Here is a 23,846-nt window from a genome sequence, read left to right on the forward strand (position 1 = left end):
CTGTTGAAAAAGGAGAACAAGAAAAGAAAACTAATGTCTTTGTCCAGGCACTGAGCCACCACTTAAGTGTACGTTCTCAAGTGTGTTCTAGCTCGTAACCCCCCCATTAAAGCTGAGGTTTGTGAGTAATTGTAGCATCTGATACTGAAACACAAGCTCCCCCAGAAAAACTGCCCATGTGGCATTTGGGTACCAACCTGGATCATCGTTGTCTTCAAAGTCTTGCTCAGAGATCGGAAAGTCATCCTCCATTCTTGGGAAGTTCACTAGAACAACAAAATGGGAAGCACTGTTTGTTTAAAGAGGCCTTTGGTCACTGGATTGAGAGACCGGCCAGAAGAAAGCAATAGTTGAACTACTGCAAGGCTCTTCCTCATGGAAGGAGGAAGAACTCTTCCTCTTCTTCCTTTGGCCAAAGTCAATGAAGACTCTTGCACACTCGAGAGAATAGGATCTGCCCACTACGTCACATTTCATGACCCCCAAATGACCAGCTTTTAAGAAGAAAAGAGAACGAGCGAAAAGCAAAGAAACCAGATAACTTGAATAGCACTAAACCATTGTCATTGGTGCCTGCATAATGGCCATAATTCACTATTAACATGCTCATGGGTATTATCCTTACAACTTTGAATAGGATCTTAGTGCCTATCATTACTTGCCACTAATGCTAGATCCATTTAGCACACTCTACTTTTCATCTTTTCCCATACATCTTACTGGACACAGAGCTTCAATGACCCAGTTTCTCTTTGGGTTTCAGATAAATTCATAGTAATTTGAGGAAGTCATGTATCATCATTATATGTTTTAATGTAAAAGCTGGTTGAAATGGGGAGAGCAGCAAATGGGTGTCCGTATCTAGGTATTTATGTTAACATTTCTCTGATCCAAATTCCTTTTAGTGGTGACATTTCTTTTTATTGTTCAGCACAGATCAAGCACTAGTAACCAAATGCACATGCTGTAATCTGAGCAGAAGAAAGTTATTTTCCTGTGCAGTCTTCCTAGCATTATCTCTACGTATAGTTACCGTGTTTTCAGTTTTTCCAAAAGAAAATGCCCTTTCATTTTGATCTGCTTAGATTTTTCAAAGCTGACTGTAACTTGGGGTGCTCAACTGAGAAGGCACCTCAAAATGATCGGGAATGCAGAAAATCAGGGACTACTAGAAAGCAGTAGAAGTCACACCTTTGAAATAGTTTTGGTTGAAAACCAAGGTTACCTCACATCTTGCGCAAGAACGGCAAGAAGTTTTAAGAGAGTACTTAAAACCAACCAAAGCCAAAGAATGTAACTTGTGCCTAAAAAGCCACATGCAAAGAAATTATTCAAAACCTTATAAAAGAATACTTGTGCATATTTACACAGAGATTTAGGACTGGAAAAGGCCTCCTGAATTGTCAAATCTATTTTTTTTGCTATCCCAGGCAATATCCCAGGTATCAGGCAATCCCCACCAGTAATGTTTTGAGGTTCATTTCCAGAGCAGGTGGCTCTGCTGAATGCCACGCCGCCCCAACACCACCTCACACCTGACTGCAGTGATCCTCCGTGCTGGTACTGATGATACCTTCCCAAATACCCATTCTTTGGGCAGAATTGTCTTTTGCCCTCCGCACTCAAAGGATTAAGGGATTTCTTGGAATTTTCAAGCGAACCTGGCAACAGGAACACACAAAACCCAACACTTGCCCCTCCTAATGATGAGCTCTGCATCTAGTGAGCCAGGTAATTAAGCTGACTCAAGGCTGCTGGTAGCTTGTTGAAGAAACATAGCTGCACACCATCTTCTGTAAATCCCAGTGAGTTCACATGATTTCTCAACACTTCCAGAACGACAGGCCCAGATGGCAACATCTTAGGGCTGGGAGAACTGCCTGAGGGCCTCTTGCAAACATTTAGAGCCGAACATGTGGAAAAATAACTTGCAAAGCAGTTCACACACGGAGACGTCTGCTTTGCTAGTCTTCCGTCAGAAGACAAGCAGTGAAATTTGCCATCCATGTCACCCACACAACCCTACGGAAACTGTAGGTTGCTCGAAGACGAGCAAAGGTGGAAATTGGACCACGGTCTGCCCAAGGAGCCCATGTGCAGGGAAAGGCTGTTGGAAATCTTTTGCCTTTCCATATTGTAGCTCCTCTAAATTTTGTGTGAGAACAAGCTAGCAGTTTGGTGCTCTTTTATTTCCCAGGGTAGCCTTGAGGGAAAAGCCAGAAAAAACAAAGTACCGGTTAATCAACACTTTTGAAAGAACACCAGCTCTTACAGCCTGAAAGGAAGGAGCACTGGGAAAACTTGAAAAGAGAGAACATTTATACAAAAAGCCCAGCCCAAAATCTATTTACTCTTCTAGCGATTTTCTCAGTTCCCCATGCTAATATGACTCCAAGTCCTGCTTAAATGATATCTTCCTCCTCGCCCATTCTCCTTCCTCCTCAGGTCCTTATTCTTCTGCTCCCCACACACCATTTCATTGCTATCAGATTGTATGTTGTCACGCAGGGCTCTATGTTGGCTTTGGAAAAATACAACTCGACGTTTCTTTTTCCATACTGTGGTTTCTCGAGTCATTAACAAAATCAGCTCTGGCTGCGTGGCTGTCTGCGGGAATTGAGCTGGTGGTCTCAGTTCAGTTCCTAGTGGAAATGGTTTCCCGTCACAGAAACTAGCCTGCTATTTGTCATCAGTTAGGCTCCTTTGTGACAAATCTGAGCAATATTGTCACAAGTGGAGCAGGCCATGGAAAGTGACCCCCTTGGAAAGTGGTCCCCAGAAAAGCCCTGCTCCCAAGCTGCTGGGCAGAATGGGAGAAACATGCATTGCCCTGTGCTGTGGAGAGCTGCTTCCTTAAAGAGCAGCTTTCAGGCACAATTTACTTTGCATTTTAAAAGGAAAAAAAATATACTGGAGAAGGGTAGACAAGAAAGTTAGGGGGAACTGTATTTAAACAGGACGAGCGCTTTCTCCTAAGTGAAAGGCCCTTTTTAAAGCGTGTGTCCTGAATGATGGCTGTGAGCACCTAGCCGGTCATGTCCAAAAGATGATGTTAGCGATGCTGTTGGAAACGGCTGGATGCCAAGAAAAGGCTGTTATCTGTTGGATCTGAGAGCACTGCCAGCTAAAAGGCTAATTTATGGGACCTGAAAAAAGAAAGATGAGATTCTAATCAAAGACAAGGAGCAACTTAAGTACCACGGTCGTATGAACTCACATGGAGGGAGAGCAGGAGAGAATTAGTATTTGCAGCGATTAAGGAGCTTTAATGTACATCTGTTTTAAAATAGTAGCAGGGGCAGGAGGGATTGGGATAGCGTGGGGGTTACTGGAAGCGGGCGTGACGTGCTTGATAAGCACAAGAGCAGGCGAGGTTCTCTGGTGTCCCACCACAGATATACACGTGCCTCTTGCAGGAAAGCTCTCCAAACCTGCCCAAGGCAGCTCACGTCTGCAAAGCTGAGGTCAGACCATCATAGGGACTGGCATGTACTTCCTGCCACCACACACGCTCAATGCCAGCCTGCCTGCACAGGCTTACCAGCAGTGCCCACCACCTCATGCAGAGACATTTGCACCAAGCCAAGAGCTATTGCTTTGGAGAGGACACCCAGTCCCGATTGCTGCAGCCTAGACACATTCCTCCAAGGCAAATGACCACCGTTGAGAAAAAAATTGCTGTTTCTTTCTAGACTGACTTTGTCTGGTTTAAGTCTGGGCACCGAGTGCTGCCTCCTGCCGGGTCCCTCCATCCCAGGGCAGAGCTCTGGCTATCACCATGGATCTCTCTACACACAGGCATTTGCAGATGGTGGCCATGGCGCCTCTCGGGCTCTTTCTAGGTGAACAAAATGAGCCTCTCAGCAGGAGGTGCTTTTCCCAAACAATATATCAAACTTGCAGCAATTTCCAGCCCTTTTTGTTGCCTGCCTGCAGCCTCTCTGGCGCAGTGGAGCCTGGCCTGGAGACTGCCCGGGATGCGCTCCCGCCATCCCTGTGTTCCTGCTCCCCACTTCCCGCAGGGGTCTGCGGGCTCTGGGGCCGAAGGGGATGCACCAGGTGATGGTGGCTTGTGGGCTCTGCTACCTACCATCTTTCATTCTCCAGTAACATCTGTGGCTGTGCCTCCTGGTACAAAAGAGGTGTAGCCAACTGCCCTCCGGTCCTTTCAACAGCGGGGAAACAACCGCGTGCTGCTCACTTCCCCCAAAAGAGCAAGTGCTCACCCCTCTCTCCTGCTGCCACAACAGCCATCTCAGCCAGTGCTATCCTGTCCGGCAAGGGGAGCGTTAGAGGTGCACAGCTGCTCTGCTGCCAAACAGCGCCCATGAGGGCCTGAAACGTTAAATCCAGCTAAGCCCAGGAAAACGGGGTCAGAAATTACTGCTCCCCAGCCTTGGCAGAGAGAGGCAGAGCTCCAGCTCCGCTCTGATCCTCACTTTTCTCCCTTTGCTCATTCCCAGCCCTTTTCTCTCTGTAGCAATAGCGTGACTCCAACACACATCATTTTGTTTTGACATAGCAGAGCAGCCGCTGTGGCCTCGCCTTGACACCACTCCGTTTGGCGGCAGCGGCGCAGCACTGCTCCTCCGGCTGGGAGCTCTGGGGGCTCGGGGGGGGGTGACACCTCCCACCCTCGGTGAACGGGGAAGTGCTTCTCAAAGCAGCAGCACAGGCACCAGGCAGAAACACCCCCTCCAAATTCCCCATTGCTCTATTTCCAGCCGAAAATCCGCCTCACTTCTCTCTTCCCCACTCCTCCAGAAACACAGAACAATTTTAGTTTACAAAAGGGCTAAATCCCTGCCAAATTTCAAATTAAAACAGTGCTTTGGCTACAGCTGAGCATGAAAGAAAGCAAACAAGCAGCCTCTCCCCTGGCCCGGCCGCCCTCCGCAGCGCGGGAACTCCCGGACCTTATCCTCAGATTGCCTCGGGGCTGCCCCGGCGGCAGTGCACACCGCAGCACGATCTTCAAACCGGGTGGCACCGAGGAGCCTCTTGCATTCCTTGGGCTTCCCGTATGCAGAGAAGATGGGGAAGCGCAGCTGGGCAGGTGAAGACCCTCACCGAAAGCAGAGATGTGAAGCTGGGCTGGGTGCTTGGTGCGGAGGCGAACGCGAGCAAGCAGCTATTTCCAGCCCCAGTGCTGCCCTCCGACGCGTGGCACCCTGCCCTCGCTGCATGCACGGCAGATGGCCAATGCGGCTGCCCAAATCAGGGACCCTGCCAAACCCTCCTCACAGCAGCCACGTCCCCCGTTGCAGCCCGACCCTTTCCCCCACACCTCTCGTTGGCACTGGCACAAGGCCAGGGAAAAAGCACCGGCGGCGTGCATGCGTATGGCATTACAGTGGCATTATACAGCGTGGTTTTCCTCTCCCCCTCTCTTAGCACTGGACTACCTGGGTAAGGAGCTGCCGTTCAGGTTCGGCGCTCCATGCCAGAGCTCACCGGTTCCAAACCAAGCAGCTCCTCAGCACAAGGGCAGCGCTGCCAGCCCACTGCTGCCGTGCAAAGGCTCGGAGCCCGGGGAGAAGCCGGCAGCTCTGCAGCATCCTGATATGTTTATCGCCCTCCCTGTTGTTGCTGTTTGTTTTTACAGCGGCAATGGCTAACAACACTATTCCTCAAACTGGCAATCACGCCTGCAATCACTGCTAAGAGCCGCCAAAGCCACTGATGGAGGAGCTGTGGCGGAAAGCCAAGAGGCTGTCCAAGCTTGCCTCGGGGCCCTTGCCTGGTGTTTGCGTGCCAAGCTCTGCTGCCCTGGCATGGGCTAAGCTGGGGCCAGCCCCGATAGAATCAGCAGGTTTTCACAGAGGGCAAAAATCCCAACACAGCCCCGTGCATGATCCCGTTTCTACCTCATTCCTTTGCATTCCCAGCAGAGGCACTGCAACCCATCCCTGCCCAGGAAAAAGCCAACCTCGCCCTTACAGCCCGGGAGAAAGCAGCCCTGGGTTCCCTGCGCCAAGTGTCATCTTGCAGGCACTTGCCCTGGCAGGAGGCTGACCCGGCTGTGCGTCCAGTCTCTGGGCTGGGTGAATGAGCACTGCACTTTGCAGCCTGCTCCTGAGCAATCATCCATCTCGGGCACGCTGACATTGCCCGGGCGAGGCACAGCACAGCCCTTCCCCACAGAGCCCTTCGCTTTGCCAGGCCATCGGTCCCTCTTTCACACCCCTGTTTGCCACTGGCTTTGCCCCATCGCTTACAGAGTGTGCCCGTGGGCCTTCTCCCACCAGCCGCACGGAGTTGCTTTCCCTACGACATGGCAGCAACTGCAGAGATAAAAAGACCGACACCATTACCCCACATACAACTAGGGTAGCCACGTCCAGACCTGCCCCGTGGCATGCCAGAGACATCAGGCTTCCACCCCTAATGCCACTCCCTGAAATATGGAGCCCCTACTGCTACCCCAGAAACTTTACCCCATTTTTTTTTAAGTAGATTCTTAAACGCCTGAAGTTACCTGCAGAGGAAGTTGCATCAAAATCACACTAAGTTGTATTTATTTTCTTAAACAAAGCATGCTAATTTTCGCTGCTTTCTTCCCTATGATGTGCAGCAGCCTGAGCAGCACCCAACTCTCCAGTCAATCTGGCTGCAGCGCACATATGGAATAATTAAACCCCGAACGATTCCTCCCTTTTCGTCTGTTTACTTAACAGAATTTTTTTCTTCCTCGTTGGGAAGCCATCAGCCAGTGTCTCCCTCCCTGTTTTTCGCATGTGCTTATTTGTTTTGAATTTTGCTTGGACAGTCACTGAAGTGTACAAAATGCAAATTACAAGTGTATGGGCTTTGCTGTACAATTAAAAAAAAAAAAAAAGGTGGCATGGGTCCTCAGCTTTGCTTGTGTTTGAACAGCCAAAGTGAGGGATCACATTTGAATTATTTTTTTGTCAATGGCCTGAATTCCTAGTAAAGCCAGGAAGTTTCATTGCAGAGCTGAGCTGTATGCCAGGATAAAGAGTATGATAGAAGGAAAATAATTGCAGAAGGGAAAGAAAAACCTCTCAAACTGACAGCAAAATATATTTCACATGAAATGTGATGCTGCTGACTCCTCTAAAGGGGCGAAAGGTGCACCTGAAGAAGATGGGAAGGACAAATGCTGCAGCAGAGGTCCCTGTAACAAGCTGGGAGGACTTGGGTGGAGGGAAGGCAGGGGACGCACACCTCTCCAAACCCTCAGTGCCGCAGCACCTGGGCCGTTTCTGTGCAGCTCTCCTCCACAGTCTGACATGCGGAGGCCCAGCAAGGATTTTAGAGAAGAGGAACGCATTGCCATTTTCATTTTTAATTTTGGTAATGGCTTACCCAGTTTTCGCTGTGCTTGGGGATGGAGTGCATGGCTCAGCTGAGCTGGCAGCCAAGTCGGCCCCCAGGGCCCTGGGAAGTCGGATGTCCTGTCTCCAGGGGCCCCGGACAGAGAAATACTGCATAATCACATTGAGCAATTTAGCACTTAAGCAATGTTAGTGAAATCCCCAAACAATCCTAAGTGTCAGTCCAGCTGCCCAAAACTCCCACTAAGGACTGGTACAAATGTAATGGATCTAAAAGCCGCTATTAATGGCCCGATCCTGAGTGCACTGAAGCAGGGTGTGCACACCAGCTCCGCTGCCAGGAGCTGGGGGTTAGCCGCCAATCTGCATGCAGCAGGAATGGGAGCTTCACTTCCCTAAAGGATATAGCCCTGATGCTCCGAAAGCAAACACGGAGTTCTGAAACACCACTTTGCTTCAACCGACAGTGTTCTTGTTAGCAAAGAAAGAAGAAGGAAGAAAAACCCCAGATATTTGTATAAAAATATCATCATTTTATTACATTCCACACAATACATCTTCAAAGAGTTTCAAATTTCCACAAGATATTTTTCACACATAGGCAACTGGGCAATGCTGGGGATGTCAGGGCTCGAGGAGCAGGGGAGAACTAGGAATAAAAATCTTGAAGTGACCTTCTGTTTTGTCTTTGGTGATTTTGGTTTGAAAGACAGGGTGCCACATTCTCCTCTCTGACACACCGATGCACACTTGCTAAAGTCCATGGGGATGAACCTGGTCGAAGCGAGGGGATCATCTGACCTAGGGAGATTGAACTGACTTTGGAAATGTGACGGTATCATCTGCTGACATGGCTTAGGCTGACCTGAAAATGCAGCAAGCGCATGCCAATATTTCACATCTGTTTTAATTTGCAGCTGGCTGAAGCGGGGGGGGTGGGATTTCACATCACAAACCATACACACCGCAACACCAGTGCTGCGTAACGAGGAGGCTCACAGAGAAAGCACCCCAGCCCTGGAAGCCCCTCTCCGGGGACCTCTGGGCAGCAAGACCTGCAAGGTGACAGGAGCTCCCACAGGTCCCTTCCAGCTCTGCTGGGACAGGCACGCCCCTGCCACCCTCGCATGGGGGTGCTGCAAAGCTGGTGGGAGTCGGGGCCCTGGGAGATGCTGCCCAAAGCAGCCACCACCCCTAACATGCTTGCCCTGGGTTTTTCTGCGCTCCCTGCACGTTTTAGACACTTGCTGCTGCTGCTGAGGGGGTCCTGCTGAAATCTGCTGAATAAAGGGCACGAGGGCCTGAAACAGGCTGCATGAATAAAGGCAGAGAGGGAGGGGAGTGTGACACCCCCATCAACAGAGATCCCCTGGGGAGAGGCTTCCGCTGCAATAGGGGCCAGTACCAAGTACGCACAGCACTGTTTGTGTTTCCGCTTTTTCCCCAGACTGCAGGGAAGTTAACAGAGCTGCTCGCCTCGATTCATTTTATGCAATATTCATGGACGAAGGAGGGGTGGGGAGCACTAGCAAGTTTAGGAGGGGGCAGGGAATCTGATCACTCATCACAAATGAACACAAACAAGATGGAGAACCTTGCTCACTGGAGGTACTTTTTTTGCCTGCAAACAGATTAGAGTTAACAATTCAAACCAATTTTGCATGTCATCATTCAGTAACTTATATAAGGCATTTCCACTACAATACGCTGGGCCATTCAACAGTCGGAGGCATGTTGGAGGGTCCATCTTGCCCCCCCGGTTAAAGCAGCAGCAATAGCTGGGCCCCCCAGGCGCGCCTGCTAGGCTTTGCTTGCTAGATGTTAGTGATGCTTTAAGAAGCAGAACATTAGCAAACGCAAAACTAATTGACATTCTAGAAAGTCAACTGGCAATTTTTATGATTCAGCAGCTATGAATTGGGCAGAGGAAAAAAAACAAACCCAAAACTCAGAAAGGGGAATTTTACTTGTCCCTTGAACATTTCTAGCAGAAAGACAAGGAGGAGCCCTTTCCCCCTTCCCTGTGTAAAAGCAGAACCATCAGCACCCAAAGTGAGGATACTTACAAAATAAATAAACCTTCAATTCTCAAGAAACTACAGTATTTAGCATCCACCTTAGACCTGCTGAAGTCTATGTGTTACCCTAAGGCTGGCTTTAACAGATACAAACAAAACATTCATTATGAGCTTCTCTGATATAAGGCAACTTTAAATAGATTCACTTGCGGGTGGGGAAAAAGGAGGGTTCCCCCCCCCCCCCTTCCAAACAATGGCTGTGTTATCATGTTGGCTGCAGAAAGAATAAGATGGAGAGATCTTACTTTTTGGACGTCTATGAACCTCTCTGGATTCTTCTAGCCATCTGAGGCGGACATTCCTACTGTCCAGCCTGGCTTCTTCTTCTCATTTTGCACCCGAGACATTAATGCTATCAAACAAGAAACCCAGCCAAAGCTAGATAAGGCAACAAAAAAGCATTGCTCTCTTCCCCAAGTAAACAAATCAGGGTATTTACCACAAACATGTCCCAGACCTTCCAGAGGGGAGGCGGGAAGGGGGGGAAATTAAAAAAAAACATTCCCTGTGCAAGTAGAAGCAACAACAAGCAAATTAAAAAGGGGCTGTTTCTAAATATACATTCAGTCAGTCAGATGCACGCGCTCCCATGCACACTTGCATACACAGATTTAGCACACACGCACACGAGCCGCACACACAAGTTTCCAGGCTCGCCATCAAGTTTCCTTGCAGGTTGCCTACTGGGAGGAGAAAAAAACAAACCGAACAAGCCTACCAACAAAAAAATACTCCCCAAACAAACAAACACAACAAAACAAAAAACCCCACCCGACACCTCAAGAGTCCTCGAAAAGTAATCGAAAGGGAGTGTTCACTTCTGAAGTGAAGGGGCGGTGTGTCTCTTCTGGCGATCCAAGATGCAGCATTAGTTTAGAGTTTGTAAAAGATTCGGGGAGGGCTGGGGGGACGGAGGAGGGACGGAGATGTCTAAGAGTTCACACGTATGCTAGGTAAGGAAAAAAGTGCAAAACTGAGGCAACGTATTTGAAGTCTTAGTTTCTGTCTGTCTGTCTGTTTTGTGTTTTGTTTGCTCTCTCGTTCCTGTTCGGCTCTCAGCAGCGTGAGCTGGGGTCTTGCTCTAGTTTTATGGTTAGGGTGGGCTCCACGGCCACGGGGGCCCCGTTGGCATAGTGGGAGGTTTTGTAGGTGATGGAGTGATCGCTCTTCTTGGCCGCATAGCGGAACCGGTGGTAGTGGAGCACAAGGGCCAGCGCGACGGAGACCAGCACCACAACAGCACCTCCGGCGGCAATAACGTAATACCAGTAGGCTGGGATGGGCTGCACTGACACCGTGTCCACTGTGGGCTCGGTCCCTGGCAGGAGGGTTGCCCCTGGGGAGGAGACACAGAACAGGGTTGCTAGGTGGGAGGCATGCAGACGCACAAAAAGAAACACACATGCTTTCAAGAGTACAGCACGGAGTAACACAAGGTCCCGGGGCTACCTCCGGATGCGGGGTGTGCTCCTCGGGGGGGGAGCACAGCCTGGTGTTTGCTGAGCCCGCATATTCAAGCGCCTTTTTCTTCCCTTTTAATTAATCAGGCTGCCTGGATCGCAATACAAATTCCATATGCACGCTATTATTACTGTTATTTCTGGCATCAACAAATGTTTTTTTCCCCTCTTTTTTTTGGCCTCCTCCAGATCAGCCGCCGGGTTTTGTCTCCACATGGCAGATGTTGTCAAGCAGTGACAAAACACATCACATTCCTAATTGGAGGAAGAGCATAATCTCAGATGGCCAAGGAAGTTACTGGAGGAGACTGGGAAAGAAATTACAGGGAGAAACATTTGTCGTTCTTACGGAAAAGACAGAGAAGAAGATCTCTGGCTGAAAGTGCTCTGCACACAGATCTGGTCTCACTAGGCGCCCCATTCACAGACTTACAGATTTCCTTATTATTTTTTAAAGTGAGAAAGGATGGTTACGATTGGCACAGGCTGCAAAATTCAACCCAACGCTCACATAAGAAACTCATCCTCTCTGCAGCTTAAGCAAGCCAGGCCTATGAATTCATGCTGATAAAGCAAACACACCTAGGGAGGGCTGGAAAAGCACCTGCCTCCCTTGAATTCAAGGGCAGGCAGCGCCCAGGCTCAGCCCAATGATGGTTAACCCTTCCTACTCTTGCAGCTGCAGCATGTTGGGAGGCAGGGCACGGCTGCAAGCCGCTGCTCCTGCTTCCCAGGTCATCCCAGGACAGCTCGGTGCACATCTGGTGATCAGATGCGCATAGGACCTTACTGCCAGTCCGCAGAAGCATGCACACACACGCGCCTCCGGCAGGCACTGAGGAGAGGAGCGCTGGTGCCTGTGCTCACGCCCACGGCCCGAGAACGGCTCTGCACTATTCCTCCTGCACATGCTGCTCCCACCTCCCCAACTCCGCTCGCGGGGGCGAGCTGTAAATAACTCGGGAGAGATGCACTTTTGCACCACATTTATTTACTGGCTACTTCAAGGGCGACAAAGACCCCGGGGAAACTCTCCGAAGGGTTCGTTCTGCCACTAGACACATTGACCCCCCACTCCGCTTGCCCTCTCCTCTTGCCCCCGGCCTGCTGGTGGGGGGCAGCCCCCTGGCTGGGTGCTGGCAAGCAGAATTTTGGGGGCTCCTGCAGTTTGGCGTCAGCATATCATTGAGCTCTGCATTAACCAAACTCCAGCTTGGCTTCCTGAGCAGGCTCAGAGGATGCCAAGGGGAAAAAACAAAACAGTGCAGGATGCAGCCAGCTTTGCTAGCAGCAAGGGCATCTCGCATCATGGCCTCTGCCCTCCCCTTCTAACACTGCCCTGCCAGCAGGCTGGCAAGTTTGGGATGGCGATGGCTTTTCTGCTGCTGGTGGCACAGGAGACGCGGCAAAATGATGGTTCCTCCGCCAGTCACAAGGCTTTACTCCCCTCCCCATCCCCCAAAACCCGGGCAGAGGGAGTAAAAATAAGAATGAACACTGCACCCAGATGCACAGCTACAACAAACAAACCGTCAAAACCAAGAAAAAAACCCCACACAGGCAAGACAAATCCTGCTTTTACAGAGCAGGAGGCTGGGAACCACCCACATATTCGTCATTGTAGGCAAGAAATTTGGATGTCTCAGGAGAAGCCTACCTGCCAGATAAGCCATGCTTGCCCCGTCTCACCCCAGCCACCCCTCACTGCCAGGAATGGGGGTGGCCCTGTCCCTCCTGCCCCCTGACGGCGCCTGGAGAGAAGGGGCATCCAGGCTGGGCTGTGTGTTGAGGGGGGGTTGAAGGCAGGGAGCAGGCAGCCCTCCGACCTCCTTCTCTACCTCCATCATCCACCCTGGCGCCGGGGAATGAAAGCGGCGCATCCCTGTGCATCCCTGAGCCACTGCTGCCCCCCATCCGGCTGCATGGGGGGTGGCAGTGTGGGACACCCCATGGAGACTGCCGCCAGCCCCCTGCCGGGGTAAGCATGTTCAACACCGCCCTGAGCTTCACTGATAGATAACCTGCCACTGTCTCCCACCGCAGATCCAGCCGGCCAAGCCGCCCCAGACCCGTATGCATCCCACCGCCATCCCCAATGGATCAGCAACACCTCGCCTGTGCCTGACAGCACCAGGGCACGGGGCTGGCCCCCAGGAAGATCGCGGGGCTGCTCGCTGTGCAGAGGCCACTCGTGTTTACACTCAGGACAGTCTCTGCTTACATAGCGCCTTGCTCCAGTGAGAGATTTACAGGCGAACAGCCTCTCACACCGCTGATAGGCACCGGGCCCCGCCGGTGGAAACCAGGGTGGGGAGAGGGGGGCAGGTGTCAGGGATGCCGACGGCTCCTGAGCCTGCAGGGGAGCAGCGCTCCCCTCTGAAAAACAGAGGGGAGGAAGGTTTCCATGGCCTACTGATGGCTGTACATTGCCCGGTGCCAGGCTGGGAGTACAAAGGGTGGGTCTGGCTGTAGAGGAGCACGTGCCATCGTGCCCAGCCTGCACCCCCTTCCCCTTCCCCACGCACCTCTGCCCTTTGCCTGCCTGCCTGGGGATGGAGGGAGGCAGCATGATGCGCCCCAGATGATCCCGCTTGTGGGAAGGATCTCTGGGGGATCTTGAGGCAGCTGCGGGTTCAGGACAACCTCTGCTTGGCTTTGACCCACTCCAGATGTCCCCGTACAGCAGCCAGGGCTGCAAGTGTGAGGGGTGGTGCAGAGCTCCTCCTCAGCCCCCGTTTCCGCACCCCGCTGCCCTGCTGAGGAGATAGCAGAAGTCTGGAGAGTTCATTTAGCAACTGAAGTCATTAAGGAATCACACTCAGTTGTCTCTAAGCCCTAACGAAGCCAATTCCCAACATTAATGATTGTTCTTCCTTACACTGTCAGCCACTAAATATAGCTGCCCATCCACTAAGCACACAGTGCTGATGTTATCTTCTCTGTTTTTACTGGCTCTGCTGCTCTCTGGAAGTTTTCTCTTATATCAGTGGAAAAGTTCTCTGCTCAGGGAGATGGAAAAAAAAAATCAATCCTAACTTAATAATTTTTCCACTTCCCTTTGCCTTCTGACACACACCCACCCACACCCACACACCCACCCCCTGCTTCCTCATTTATTCACTAGGGCTCTTGTCTTAATAAAGAAATGCCTCCTGCTGTCGCTGTCAAGTTTGTGGGTGCTGTGTTTATGCGCAGCTTGGGACATCGGTCAGTGGAAACCTGGCTTAATCCCTACAGGGTGGATGATTTCGTGTGGGTGTGCTGCTGCACTCACACCTCCAACCTGGCCAGGTACAGCCCCCTCCCCTTCCCAACAGGGAAGACTCTACAGGGACCAGTTTTAGAGCTGTGTAGCAGAAATCAAAACCCAAAAGCAGCAAGAGCAAAAGTCATCTGGGGAAAAAAAGGAGAAAATCCTTTCCAGACAGCCTCCTAGAGAGCTGCCTGCCTTGCTCTGCCACTGCCGTGTCACAGCTCGTATTCGTCTCCAAAATCACTGACATTAACCACTGTGGACAAGCAACACAGCTGGACTTTTCATAGATGGCACAGATGAAAGCGAGTACTACACTCATCTAATCTGAATGCCACAAAACTGGTGTCAGCCTCAACCCCTTATTTGCTACCTGTAATTTCTCCAGGAAGATATCGCTGTCTTGATTTCAAGATACCTGGTGTGGGAGAATCCACCAGTCCCAAAGGCAAATTCTCCCTGCAGTTTGTCTCCATGCTCTTTGGAATATGTCTCTTCTTTTTAGCCTGGTATTTATCTAAGTCCTTGCTTCCAGCCACTTGCTATACCTTTTCTTTATGGGTGAGATGCATCAACTCTCAAATGCAGCACAGTTTAAGCACACTTGACTGGTCTTGTAAGATCCCGACCTACTAGCTGAAAGATATTCCACCCACACAATTCTCTTCTTATTATTTGCCTTGTGATCCTGGAGCCTGTAAGGTGCATATTTTCAGCTTTGCTCCCAAGCCAGGAGAGGAAGGATTTGCTATTATTTTTAATGGCATCCAACTTTTCAGCTCATCATGTAATTGCAGGAGTGGGGGCTACAGAACATCTCAATACTTCCTGCACAGTCTTTCCTCTTGAGCTCCCTTTTTTTCTCCAGCCAGGGACTTCTTCCCTCCTTTTGCTCCCTCCTTCTGTTGGGCATCTCTGTCTTCCCCTCATTTTAATTGCTATCTTGCTTTCTCCAATCTTCATCTTCACTTCTTCATGTTTTCCCTTTGCATTTTGCTCCTTCCCTGGTCACTCCATCCCTCTGCCCCATCTATTCCTGCCTGCCAGCCAGGGAAACCTTTTCAACCTTTTGCTGCAATTGCTCCCCTGTTATGAGCAGTGCTAGGTTGTCCTCCAGGGAGCTAGCGATGGGCAGGAGTCCACTGGCACAAGCTGGCGAGCTCCTGTGTGAAGGGGAGGTGTGCCTGCAACAGCATCTGCTTGTGGTGCTCTGGGACCTCACTGTGCTGGGCACAGCAAACGCTGTCCCTACCCAGCCAGCGTGCCCTGGGGAATACGACGAGGAAATGGAGGCATACAGGCAGCAGGGCCTGGGGCGAAGGGCAAAAGAAACAACATGACTTCGGGATAGACACAATGTGAGAACCCAGAATGAGGTTCAAACCGAATATGACATGCACGTTACAAGCCCCAAAAGACAAGGATGCTGTTTGCAAAATAGGTACCAGACCAGGCCCAGGAGAACATAGATGGTATAAGCGAGGAAGGGTTGCGAGGCTTTAACTGTCAGCTGAGAATATTGCAGCAGCTTTTCAGTAACACCACAAGCCTGAGTAGCAGATAAATAAGCAGCCTACAAACAAGCAAGCCCAAATTCCTAGTTGTTACACTATGGGTATGACTGTAAAATACGGTGTTACACCCTGCACATGTCCTTCCCGTTGGTAACACTCCACAGCCTGCCTCATACCCCAGGGACGGAGTCGCGCACGTGACTTCAGTCTCAGTGTCTACTTTTCCTTTACCGCCACAGCTCCCACCACGCATACCTACCAGGGACAGCTTTGCCCCACACAGAAATGCAGCTGCTTCTAGGGCAGAGCCCAGCCATACCCTACAGCCCACCAGCAAAGTAGGGGACAGGAAGACTACAGACATCATGTCCAAGTGAAAGCGAAGGGCGCATTGACTGAACTGGCAAAACAACTTTCAAAGTTAAGGGGAGCCCCAAGTTTGCTCTTCATCACAACACAACCCCCAGACGCATTCCTGAAGAGGCAGGCAGGAGAACAAAATCCAAAATCAAAACAGGGTAAAAAAACTCTCAAACATACTAAACTGATCTTCCCTGCAAAAGCAGATAGCTTTTCTCACCCCAGAGCAAGACAAACATCATCCCCACTGACTGCTCAAAGGGCGAGGCAGTTTTTCTGAGTTCCTCACCTTTTGTCTTACTCTGTAGGTTTGATCAGAGAAATGCCGGTTTCTATCCTTCAGGCTGGTATTAAGCTATTAAATGCACCATTTCACCTTGTTTTCCTTTTATTGACTGTCACCTTCAGAGCTCCTCACGGCAGTTTGCTCTCCCACTTCTACCTCCCAGCTCCCTTCCCCTTCCAAGCAGACCAGCCCCATGCTCCTTCGCTAGCGGCTCGAACACCACCACTGCCAGAGCATCTATAAACTAGAGAACAACCTTCCCCCATAAGTCATTGCCACTCCATTTCACCTTTATTTGGCTACTGTTTTTTCATTTAAGTCAGTTGATAACTACCCTTTACTCCTCAGCCTTCCCATTTTGGGCTCAGCTGCTCTTCAGGAGGCCGAGTGCCTCATGATGGCAGGTTTCCTAATGCTATGCAGCCCCAAGATAGTGCGACTTGTCTATTTGCCTGCTCCCTGTCACCTAGCAGGAGTCAGAGGGTGCCACCTCCTGCTGCTGCGGCGGGGGAGGTTTAGCACACGCTTGCCATTTCACTGCTCAGAACATTTGCTGTTTGTACAAGCACACACATCACTTTCCTTCAATGTAAAAGCCCATGCCAGCAGAAAGAAACCACCGAGAGAAGTGCAGTTTTACCTGGAAAGTAGTTCTCACCTGGGAAAGCTGTGATGGGTTCTGCAAAGGAAAAAAAACAACCTAGTATTAGAGAGGGGAATATTACACACAGGGCCGCAGTTCATGTCTTTGTTGATTTGCAGTGGCCAAGCGGAGCAGGCGTGTGGCTATGGCCCACAGAAGCCACTTGCTTGAAACGGCACGGGGTGCTAGCCAACCTCACCAGGACGGGGAGAAACCCTGTCTCAGCTGAGGAGTGACCAGACGCAATAAGCTTCAACTCAGACACAGGCTTCAGAGAAAAATATATCCAAAGTTGAGGGTCATGTGGATTCAGCTGGCTGGCCTGAGTCATCCGAAGACAAAGCCCCACCTGGCCCAGTGATGAAACCCTGAAGCCCCCTAAAATTTCCAAGAGCAGTTTGGTTTCTGCCTCAACTTTGGCATCGTTATTCACATGGGAACTGTGTTACTTCTGGGCATCGATGCCATGCTCCTCTGCATCTCACAGTGCCAAGAAACAAAGGCAAGTGTATTTTTTCTTCTTTCAAGATACTTTGAAGTAATCTATTACAAATTACTGGATCTGAAAAGCAATAATCAGTACTTATTACTGATTACTTTCTCACAGAAGCAATAGACTTCTGATTATTTTTAGATTACTTCTGCATTATGCCTGTGAGTCACAGAAGCAGACTCTGGCTCTACTGAGTGCTATGAAATCATCACTCAAGTTCAGAATGCGAATGACACATCTGTCAAAAGAAAAAATTATTGTGACTTATTAGCGTTCTTTCACGCTAAAAATGAATCAGATTACTTCCCAGGATTACATTTGAAAAAACAGTAGCCTGTGCTGGAGTCAGCTGTTCTCATGGCCCTGACAGAGAGAGAGCAGCACTGTATCTCTACCATTTCATTATTATTTTGGTGACATCGGAAGTGACCCATGAGTTATGTTAAAGTTTGCAGTGGGAGCCCTTTGTTAGAAATGATCTGAAACAAACTATCCTTATCGGTTTTAAGATTCCTGTTCAACTTCCTAGAATGGGACAAATAATTTTGTGTAGCAGTTTGGTGTTATTTTTAGGGCTGGCAACGCTTGAAACTTTATAATTTATTAATGCTTTTGTTTTGAAATATTAAACTTTAGCTTCATGAGGCCCAAGATACAGTAACACTGGAGCGAATTGCTGAGCTCAGAAGTTAGATAGGAAATGCTATTAGTGTTAATCATCAGTCTTACTTCTCTTTAATGCCATAGAAGGCAAGGGATTAAAACACCACTGTCAAGCCTTAAATACAGAGAATTTGACATGTGGAGTATTAGCTCCTTTGGCAGATGGGAGACCAGCAGAGTTCAAAGCATCAGAGAAACTGGGACCAATGGCGCTCAAGAGCATCTCTGGGGCAGTCCCAGTACTCTGTTCTATTATTAATGCCGGTTCCTGCACCATCTTCACCATCACCTGCCTGCACAGGGTGGCAAGCGACATGACCAGCCCTTCACAGGCACAAGTTGTCCCATGCCTCCTCCCCTGAGATACACCCCTTGGAAGAGAGTGTCGGTCCTGCTTGGGTTAGGAGGCACCGGGATCCTCCCCCTCCCTTGGTGTGGGAGGGGAGAGCAGCTTCACTGAACGGGGCCTTTAAAAGCCCAAAGGGGAGAGAGGCTCTGCTCCACCTGACTTTTTCCAGTGACTTCAGGATGGGTCGGACACTTTGCGGGTGTTTAACAGTGAAACGTGCCTCCCCCAGGTCACGCAGAAGAGCAGGGCCTCGCTACTGTGGGCAGCTCTTAGCACAGATCCCACTAATTGAATACTGCTGATCCCATCCTCAACTGGGATGGCTCTAAATCTACATCCAAACTAGACGGCGACCAGAGCCATCAGAGTGTGTGCATGGATACACCAGCTAGAGGAACAGGGCAGGGCAACAGCTCCACTGCAAACTGCTAAAACACACTTTTTTCTCTCTCTTTTTTTTTTTAAAGCCTTCTCTGTCTTTCAAATTGAATGAATCCACTTGGCTTTTGGCCTGGTTTGGGGAACGGTGAATTCTAGGACAAAAATTCCTTTTATTATTCTGTTAACATTGCTGTAGAACCCCTCTGCTATTTTATTTCTTTTTAGAGAAGACTCCTTTTGAACTCATCGGCCCCTCTATGGATGTAATACTGACTGACAGCTGGTTTCTTTTGTCCAGCACTTTCCTTTTAAATTTGGTGTATGTCCTTATCGCATAGAATAGTCCTCGGTAACCCTCAGCTGCTCTTCCAGCTTTGCGCGGCAGAGACATGTGCTTCCTGCCTTTCACACCAACACGGTCAGAACCCCCGTCCCTCAGAGACTGAGTCTTCCTCATTTCTTTCGTGGGCAAGGAACGTCCCAGCTGAGATCCAGAAACTCCCGGTAACTCAAGCAGGGGAGAAGAAGTGGCCCACTGGCAGCCTGCAAGCAAAGGCTCTCCAGCCCCAGCTGTCCCCACCATCATCCCCGACCCCACAGCCGGACACACCACGTACCCATGCAGTTCTCCAGCGGGATGTCGGTGCCTAGCCGGATGTCATCAAGGGCCAGCTCTCCTGAGAGGCCGTTGCGTATAAATCCCTCAAACACAATCTGTGAGAAATTGGGACAGAAATGTCAATGCTAAGCTGGGAGGCAGAGAGCAGCTGCTGCTCCTAAGGGAAAGGGCAGGAGATCTGCTTCTGGCATTCCCTGCACACCTGCAGATGACCTGAGACTAGTCCTGCTTCCTTGCCCTGCCTCTGCCACCCCTTCCCCATGGGAAAGCTGCTCTGCAGGGACAGGTTCGGCAGAAAGATTGTTACCTGGCCTGGCAGCACTCGGCTTGCAATTTGTTCAATTAAATGTCTCTTGCATGGAATAAAGACTCAGTGAATCAATGTTCAGCATCACAGGCCACCCTCCGGCCCTTGCAGGAGGCAGCAGTTTGGGGGGGTCAGTGGCCTGAGAGCATCGGCTCCCCGGGTCAGAGTTGGGGCTGGGAGCCAGCCAGAGCAATGCTCCCTGCCGGGAGTGGTCATCAAAGCGCTGCCTCGGGCCTCCAAGTGAGTGTTTCCTTTTGCTTCGGAGGGTGCTGGATGCCACGCTGATGCTCATTAACAAGTGACAACAGCAGCCCTGGCTCCCTGGCAAACGGCGCGCTGCCTGGAAGGGTTAACCATGCCAAAGGCACTCCTGGAAGCAGCAGCCTCTCCGCAGGGCGCTGGCACAGCCATGCCAGAGGGGCTCAGGCGGCTGTGGCAAGCAGCGCTGCTCCCTCCAGCTCATCCCTCCTCTTCCGCTGATCTCCTGACAGTGGGACTGGGCCTTGATCCCACAGCGCTGCACCCAGCCCTCCGATCTGGTCTAAGGTATCTGAGAAGTGGATTCACAAACGAACCCGCATTCCCTCTTCCTTCTCCCATGTCAGCACTTGCAGCCAAGGCTGGAGAAGGCCTGTTTGCTGCCTACCCTTAAGAGCTGGCTGTGCCCCCTCCCAGCTTCTCACTTCTCCTGGCTGCAGGGTCTGTGTTTGCTCCCTGGAGCTGCACACCTGCCTCTGGTCAGACTATCTGATGACCATCAGCTGGGGGGGGCAAATGCACGAAACAAAATGAAAAAAAAAAAGAAGGGAAAATATTTGCAAAGTGGGAGATTTGAGGAATATAAAAGGCAACAGGCTGAACAAAAGCCCAAGTCTGTGCAGAAGACAGGCACTCTCTGAATAACAAACAGTGTCATTTAGTTACTATAGTAACTTGAGAAACACAATGAAAACAGCCACATTCCCTAATGATGAATGGGCCCTGGCTCTGAAACACTGAAATAAAGATGCTGGAGATGCCTGGCTAGCCCAGCACGTCTTCCCCGAGCATCTTACCCGGTACTCCATGTCATAGCTTGGCAAGATGATGCGACCTTCCCTCCACTCCTCCCCTTGGTCCTCTGTGATGACCCACAGCGCCTTGCGCTCCTGGCTGGCTTCCCGCCAGACCCGTAGCATCACCCCATTGCTGCCCCATGCCTGGTACTGGAAGACCATGCAGACAGCGCTCCGGGGCAGATAGATGGTGGGGCTGATGAGCCGGGCTCGCTGGCCTTCCCTCCTTCTGCTGCTCTGCAGCTGCAGGTAATTCTTGCCATCTGTTCAAAGAGAAAAGCACCATTATATTATTTTATGCGGCTGCTTGCAACAAGTGTCTCACCTCCTGCCCGGTGGCTTTGGCAGTGCTGGGCAGGCTGTCACAGCCATGCCGGCAGGAGTGGGGCCTCACACCGGCACCCTCTGTGTGTGCAGCAAGCCGTGCCACTGCTGCGCCTTGTGCAGCCTGGGCAGGGCACTGAGGAGCACACTTCCCTCACCAGCCACTACTGTCTGGTAGGAGATGGACAGCAAAACCAGAAAGTGGTAAGCCAAAGATCGATATAATTAGGAGAAGTTAAAGAGCAGTTATTGTCAGAAGAAGCGACGCCATGATAATGACACTGGGGGGTGTGTGTGTGGTTGTGTTTATTCTGCTGGGAGCTTGCTCACTGAACAAGCCTGAGGTGGGTTTTTCTAACGGCTGGTGCTGAAAACTCATCTTGGGATGGGGATCTCAAGCTATGTTCATCCTGCCCCTTTTCATCCCCAGAGGTAAATACTCCACAATCACGGTTTAGCTGACAATTTTGTTTCAAGGATATGCACGACAAAATGAAAGCCTGGCTCTCGGTTTTTCGTAATGCAGCAAAACAGCCCCTAAAGCACAGCACAGAGGAAGGACGTGGTCCCAGTGAGTGAAGTATGCACAGGTGACAACCAGGTAGCTGCAAACTTGAAGGTAGCTGAAATACATACAGCAGGGGATTAACTTGCTTTAATATTACATTTTAAATTATGCCATGCTTTTTGTCAATCCTCAGGGAGGAGATTTGGTACGTTTGATATCCCACGAGAAGTTCAAGGCTGAGACTGGAATTGGAGATACTTGATCTGAATACCAATAGCAGCAAAAGCCCGTGGATACAAATCCCTGGGCATGGCTGATTTGGTCTGGAATCAGTGGTTTCCAGCCCTCTCTGATGAGAAGCCTCCTCAAGGAGTTCCCCATTTGCAGAGCTTGGATGCCTGAAGTCCCTTAGCACAGACTGAAAGCCAAGCATGTAGCTCATCTGATCCTTACCTGCCCCCTCCCATCATGACCAATGGCAGGACAGAGTCCCTTGGGTTGCTCCACTGCAGTGCCTGCAGTACAAGGCGACACAGACAGGCCAACGACAGATATTGCTGTATTTCGCGTTTCACTCAACAGAGGGAGGAACACAGTGGGCAAGTATCACTGGTGCTTCATGCCAGCACGTGCGAGCCCTCCTGCAGCCCAGCGGGGTCACCTCTGCCCCAGGACCACACCTAAGGGTCTGTCACTTCCTTTTCCCACGTCCTAGCCTGCTGCGCTTGACAGGCAAAGCTCTGAGCAGCAGCCTGCCTCCTGCTTGCCCTGCTCCCTCTGTGGCTTCAGTGCCCACAGCAATGGCAGAAGAGCAGTGTCTGCACTGAGAATGTTTGCAAAGTGCACCCAAAACACCTCCAAAACTTAAACCAGAGACACCTGAACTTAGAGCTCAGCTCCCGAGCATTGAAAGACAGGTCCTACCCAGAAAATAGCAGCTGACCTCGTTGCCGCTCAGCAATCCGGTGACATCCCAGCCCAAGGGACATGTATCAGTGGTCGCACAGTCACTGGCCCTGCCGCAAGTTTGTCACTGCCAGAGAGCTGGGCTGAAACCAACCACCGTGAGCTATGCAGCTTTCTAAAATAAATTTAGGACAAGACAGCAGAAAGATTTGCCATCATTCTACTCCTGGGATGTATGATCAAAATACTGCAAAAGCGTATCCACTCCATATGAACTTTCACTGATTTTGCTGCGTGAAGGACAAATCTGTCCCTGACCGGCCACATAAAGAGCGAGCAACGTTTTCCAGCAATATTTTCCAGCACCTATGAAATGTACTTCGGCCACTTGGCACTTTATGCCAACAAACAGCAGCAGAAAAAAAGATGAAAGCATGTTTGCCCACTCCTGCTTGAGTGAATCACTTGAAAAAGTACCATGCCGTTCTCTAATGGAGGAGTGTTCTTGTGATTTACCTTGGAGTGGTAGTGGTGGAGGAGGAGATGTGGGAGATAAACAAGTGGAGGAAGGAAAAAGAACAAGCTGTACTCCATGCCTAAAGAGCAATAAGGCATAATAAGTCATCAAGGTCTCCTGAATTAAAATCCTCTTTTTGTAATTCCCTACAAGCCTCTTCAAAGAAAAAAGCAACAACAACAAGAAAAAAGCAGCAACAACAAACAAGGTGGAAGAGCAAATCAGACTACAATCATACAATTATCTCACAGCTGAAATGGTCTCACAGGCAAATCCTTAATAAAAGCACCAGCCAGGCTCAAGAAGGATCAAATTCAGATCCTCAAAGTTCAGCACCAACCTTTGGTGCCAGTATCTAGGCAGCCTGATTGAGTGCAGGGATGTGAGCCACCCTTGGATCCACCCAAAGCCCACAGCTGACTGCAGGGGACTATGTTAATTGTGCAGCTGGACACTCCCCGTGATCTGCACCCCTCAGTGGGAGCTGGTGGTATCCAGCATCACTGCCTCTGCTGCTTCAGCAAAAGAGCCTGTGTGTCTCTGAGTCACATCCCTCCCGCCAGGGATGACACCGACCTCCAATTTGTTCCCATTCCTATCAGGCTGTGAAATCAAAGAAACTCCTGAACCACAGCCAAAAGCAATGCCCCCCCCCCCCCCACCACAGAGGCTCTTTCAGAGCCGCAGGAGCCCTCCCAAACCCTGCATCTTCTGTGCTCCGTGCCCAGCGCTTGCTGGGGCCCACAGAGCTCTCCAGGACTTGCTGGCAATCCCAAGGGCTGCGGGGAGGGTCAGTGTTTGGGTGATGAACACAGCTGCTCCCCTGCAAGTG

General features: G+C 50.4%; 1 protein-coding gene across 6 annotated transcripts in view; it reads right to left on the reverse strand.

The window, feature by feature from the left end:
• The window catches only part of NRP2 (neuropilin 2), an 89,914-nt gene that overhangs the window by 3,908 nt on the left and 62,160 nt on the right, over positions 1-23,846 (reverse strand). For 2 of the 6 annotated variants that reach the window (XM_076342433.1, XM_076342431.1), the window contains exons 13-16: positions 20,760-21,022; positions 19,396-19,492; positions 16,908-16,928; positions 198-266 (exon numbers count right to left, since the gene is read on the reverse strand). In XM_076342433.1, coding sequence (XP_076198548.1) covers positions 198-266; positions 16,908-16,928; positions 19,396-19,492; positions 20,760-21,022 — 450 coding nt within the window. Of the gene's footprint in view, positions 1-197; positions 267-7,999; positions 10,713-16,889; positions 16,929-19,395; positions 19,493-20,759; positions 21,023-23,846 lie in introns of those variants that run through there. The other 4 variants (XM_076342432.1, XM_076342430.1, XM_076342435.1 and 1 more) reach the window with 3 other exon arrangements.

Source organism: Aptenodytes patagonicus, chromosome 6 (genome assembly GCF_965638725.1).
Source record: "Aptenodytes patagonicus chromosome 6, bAptPat1.pri.cur, whole genome shotgun sequence".
NCBI classification, from domain to species: domain Eukaryota; kingdom Metazoa; phylum Chordata; class Aves; order Sphenisciformes; family Spheniscidae; genus Aptenodytes; species Aptenodytes patagonicus.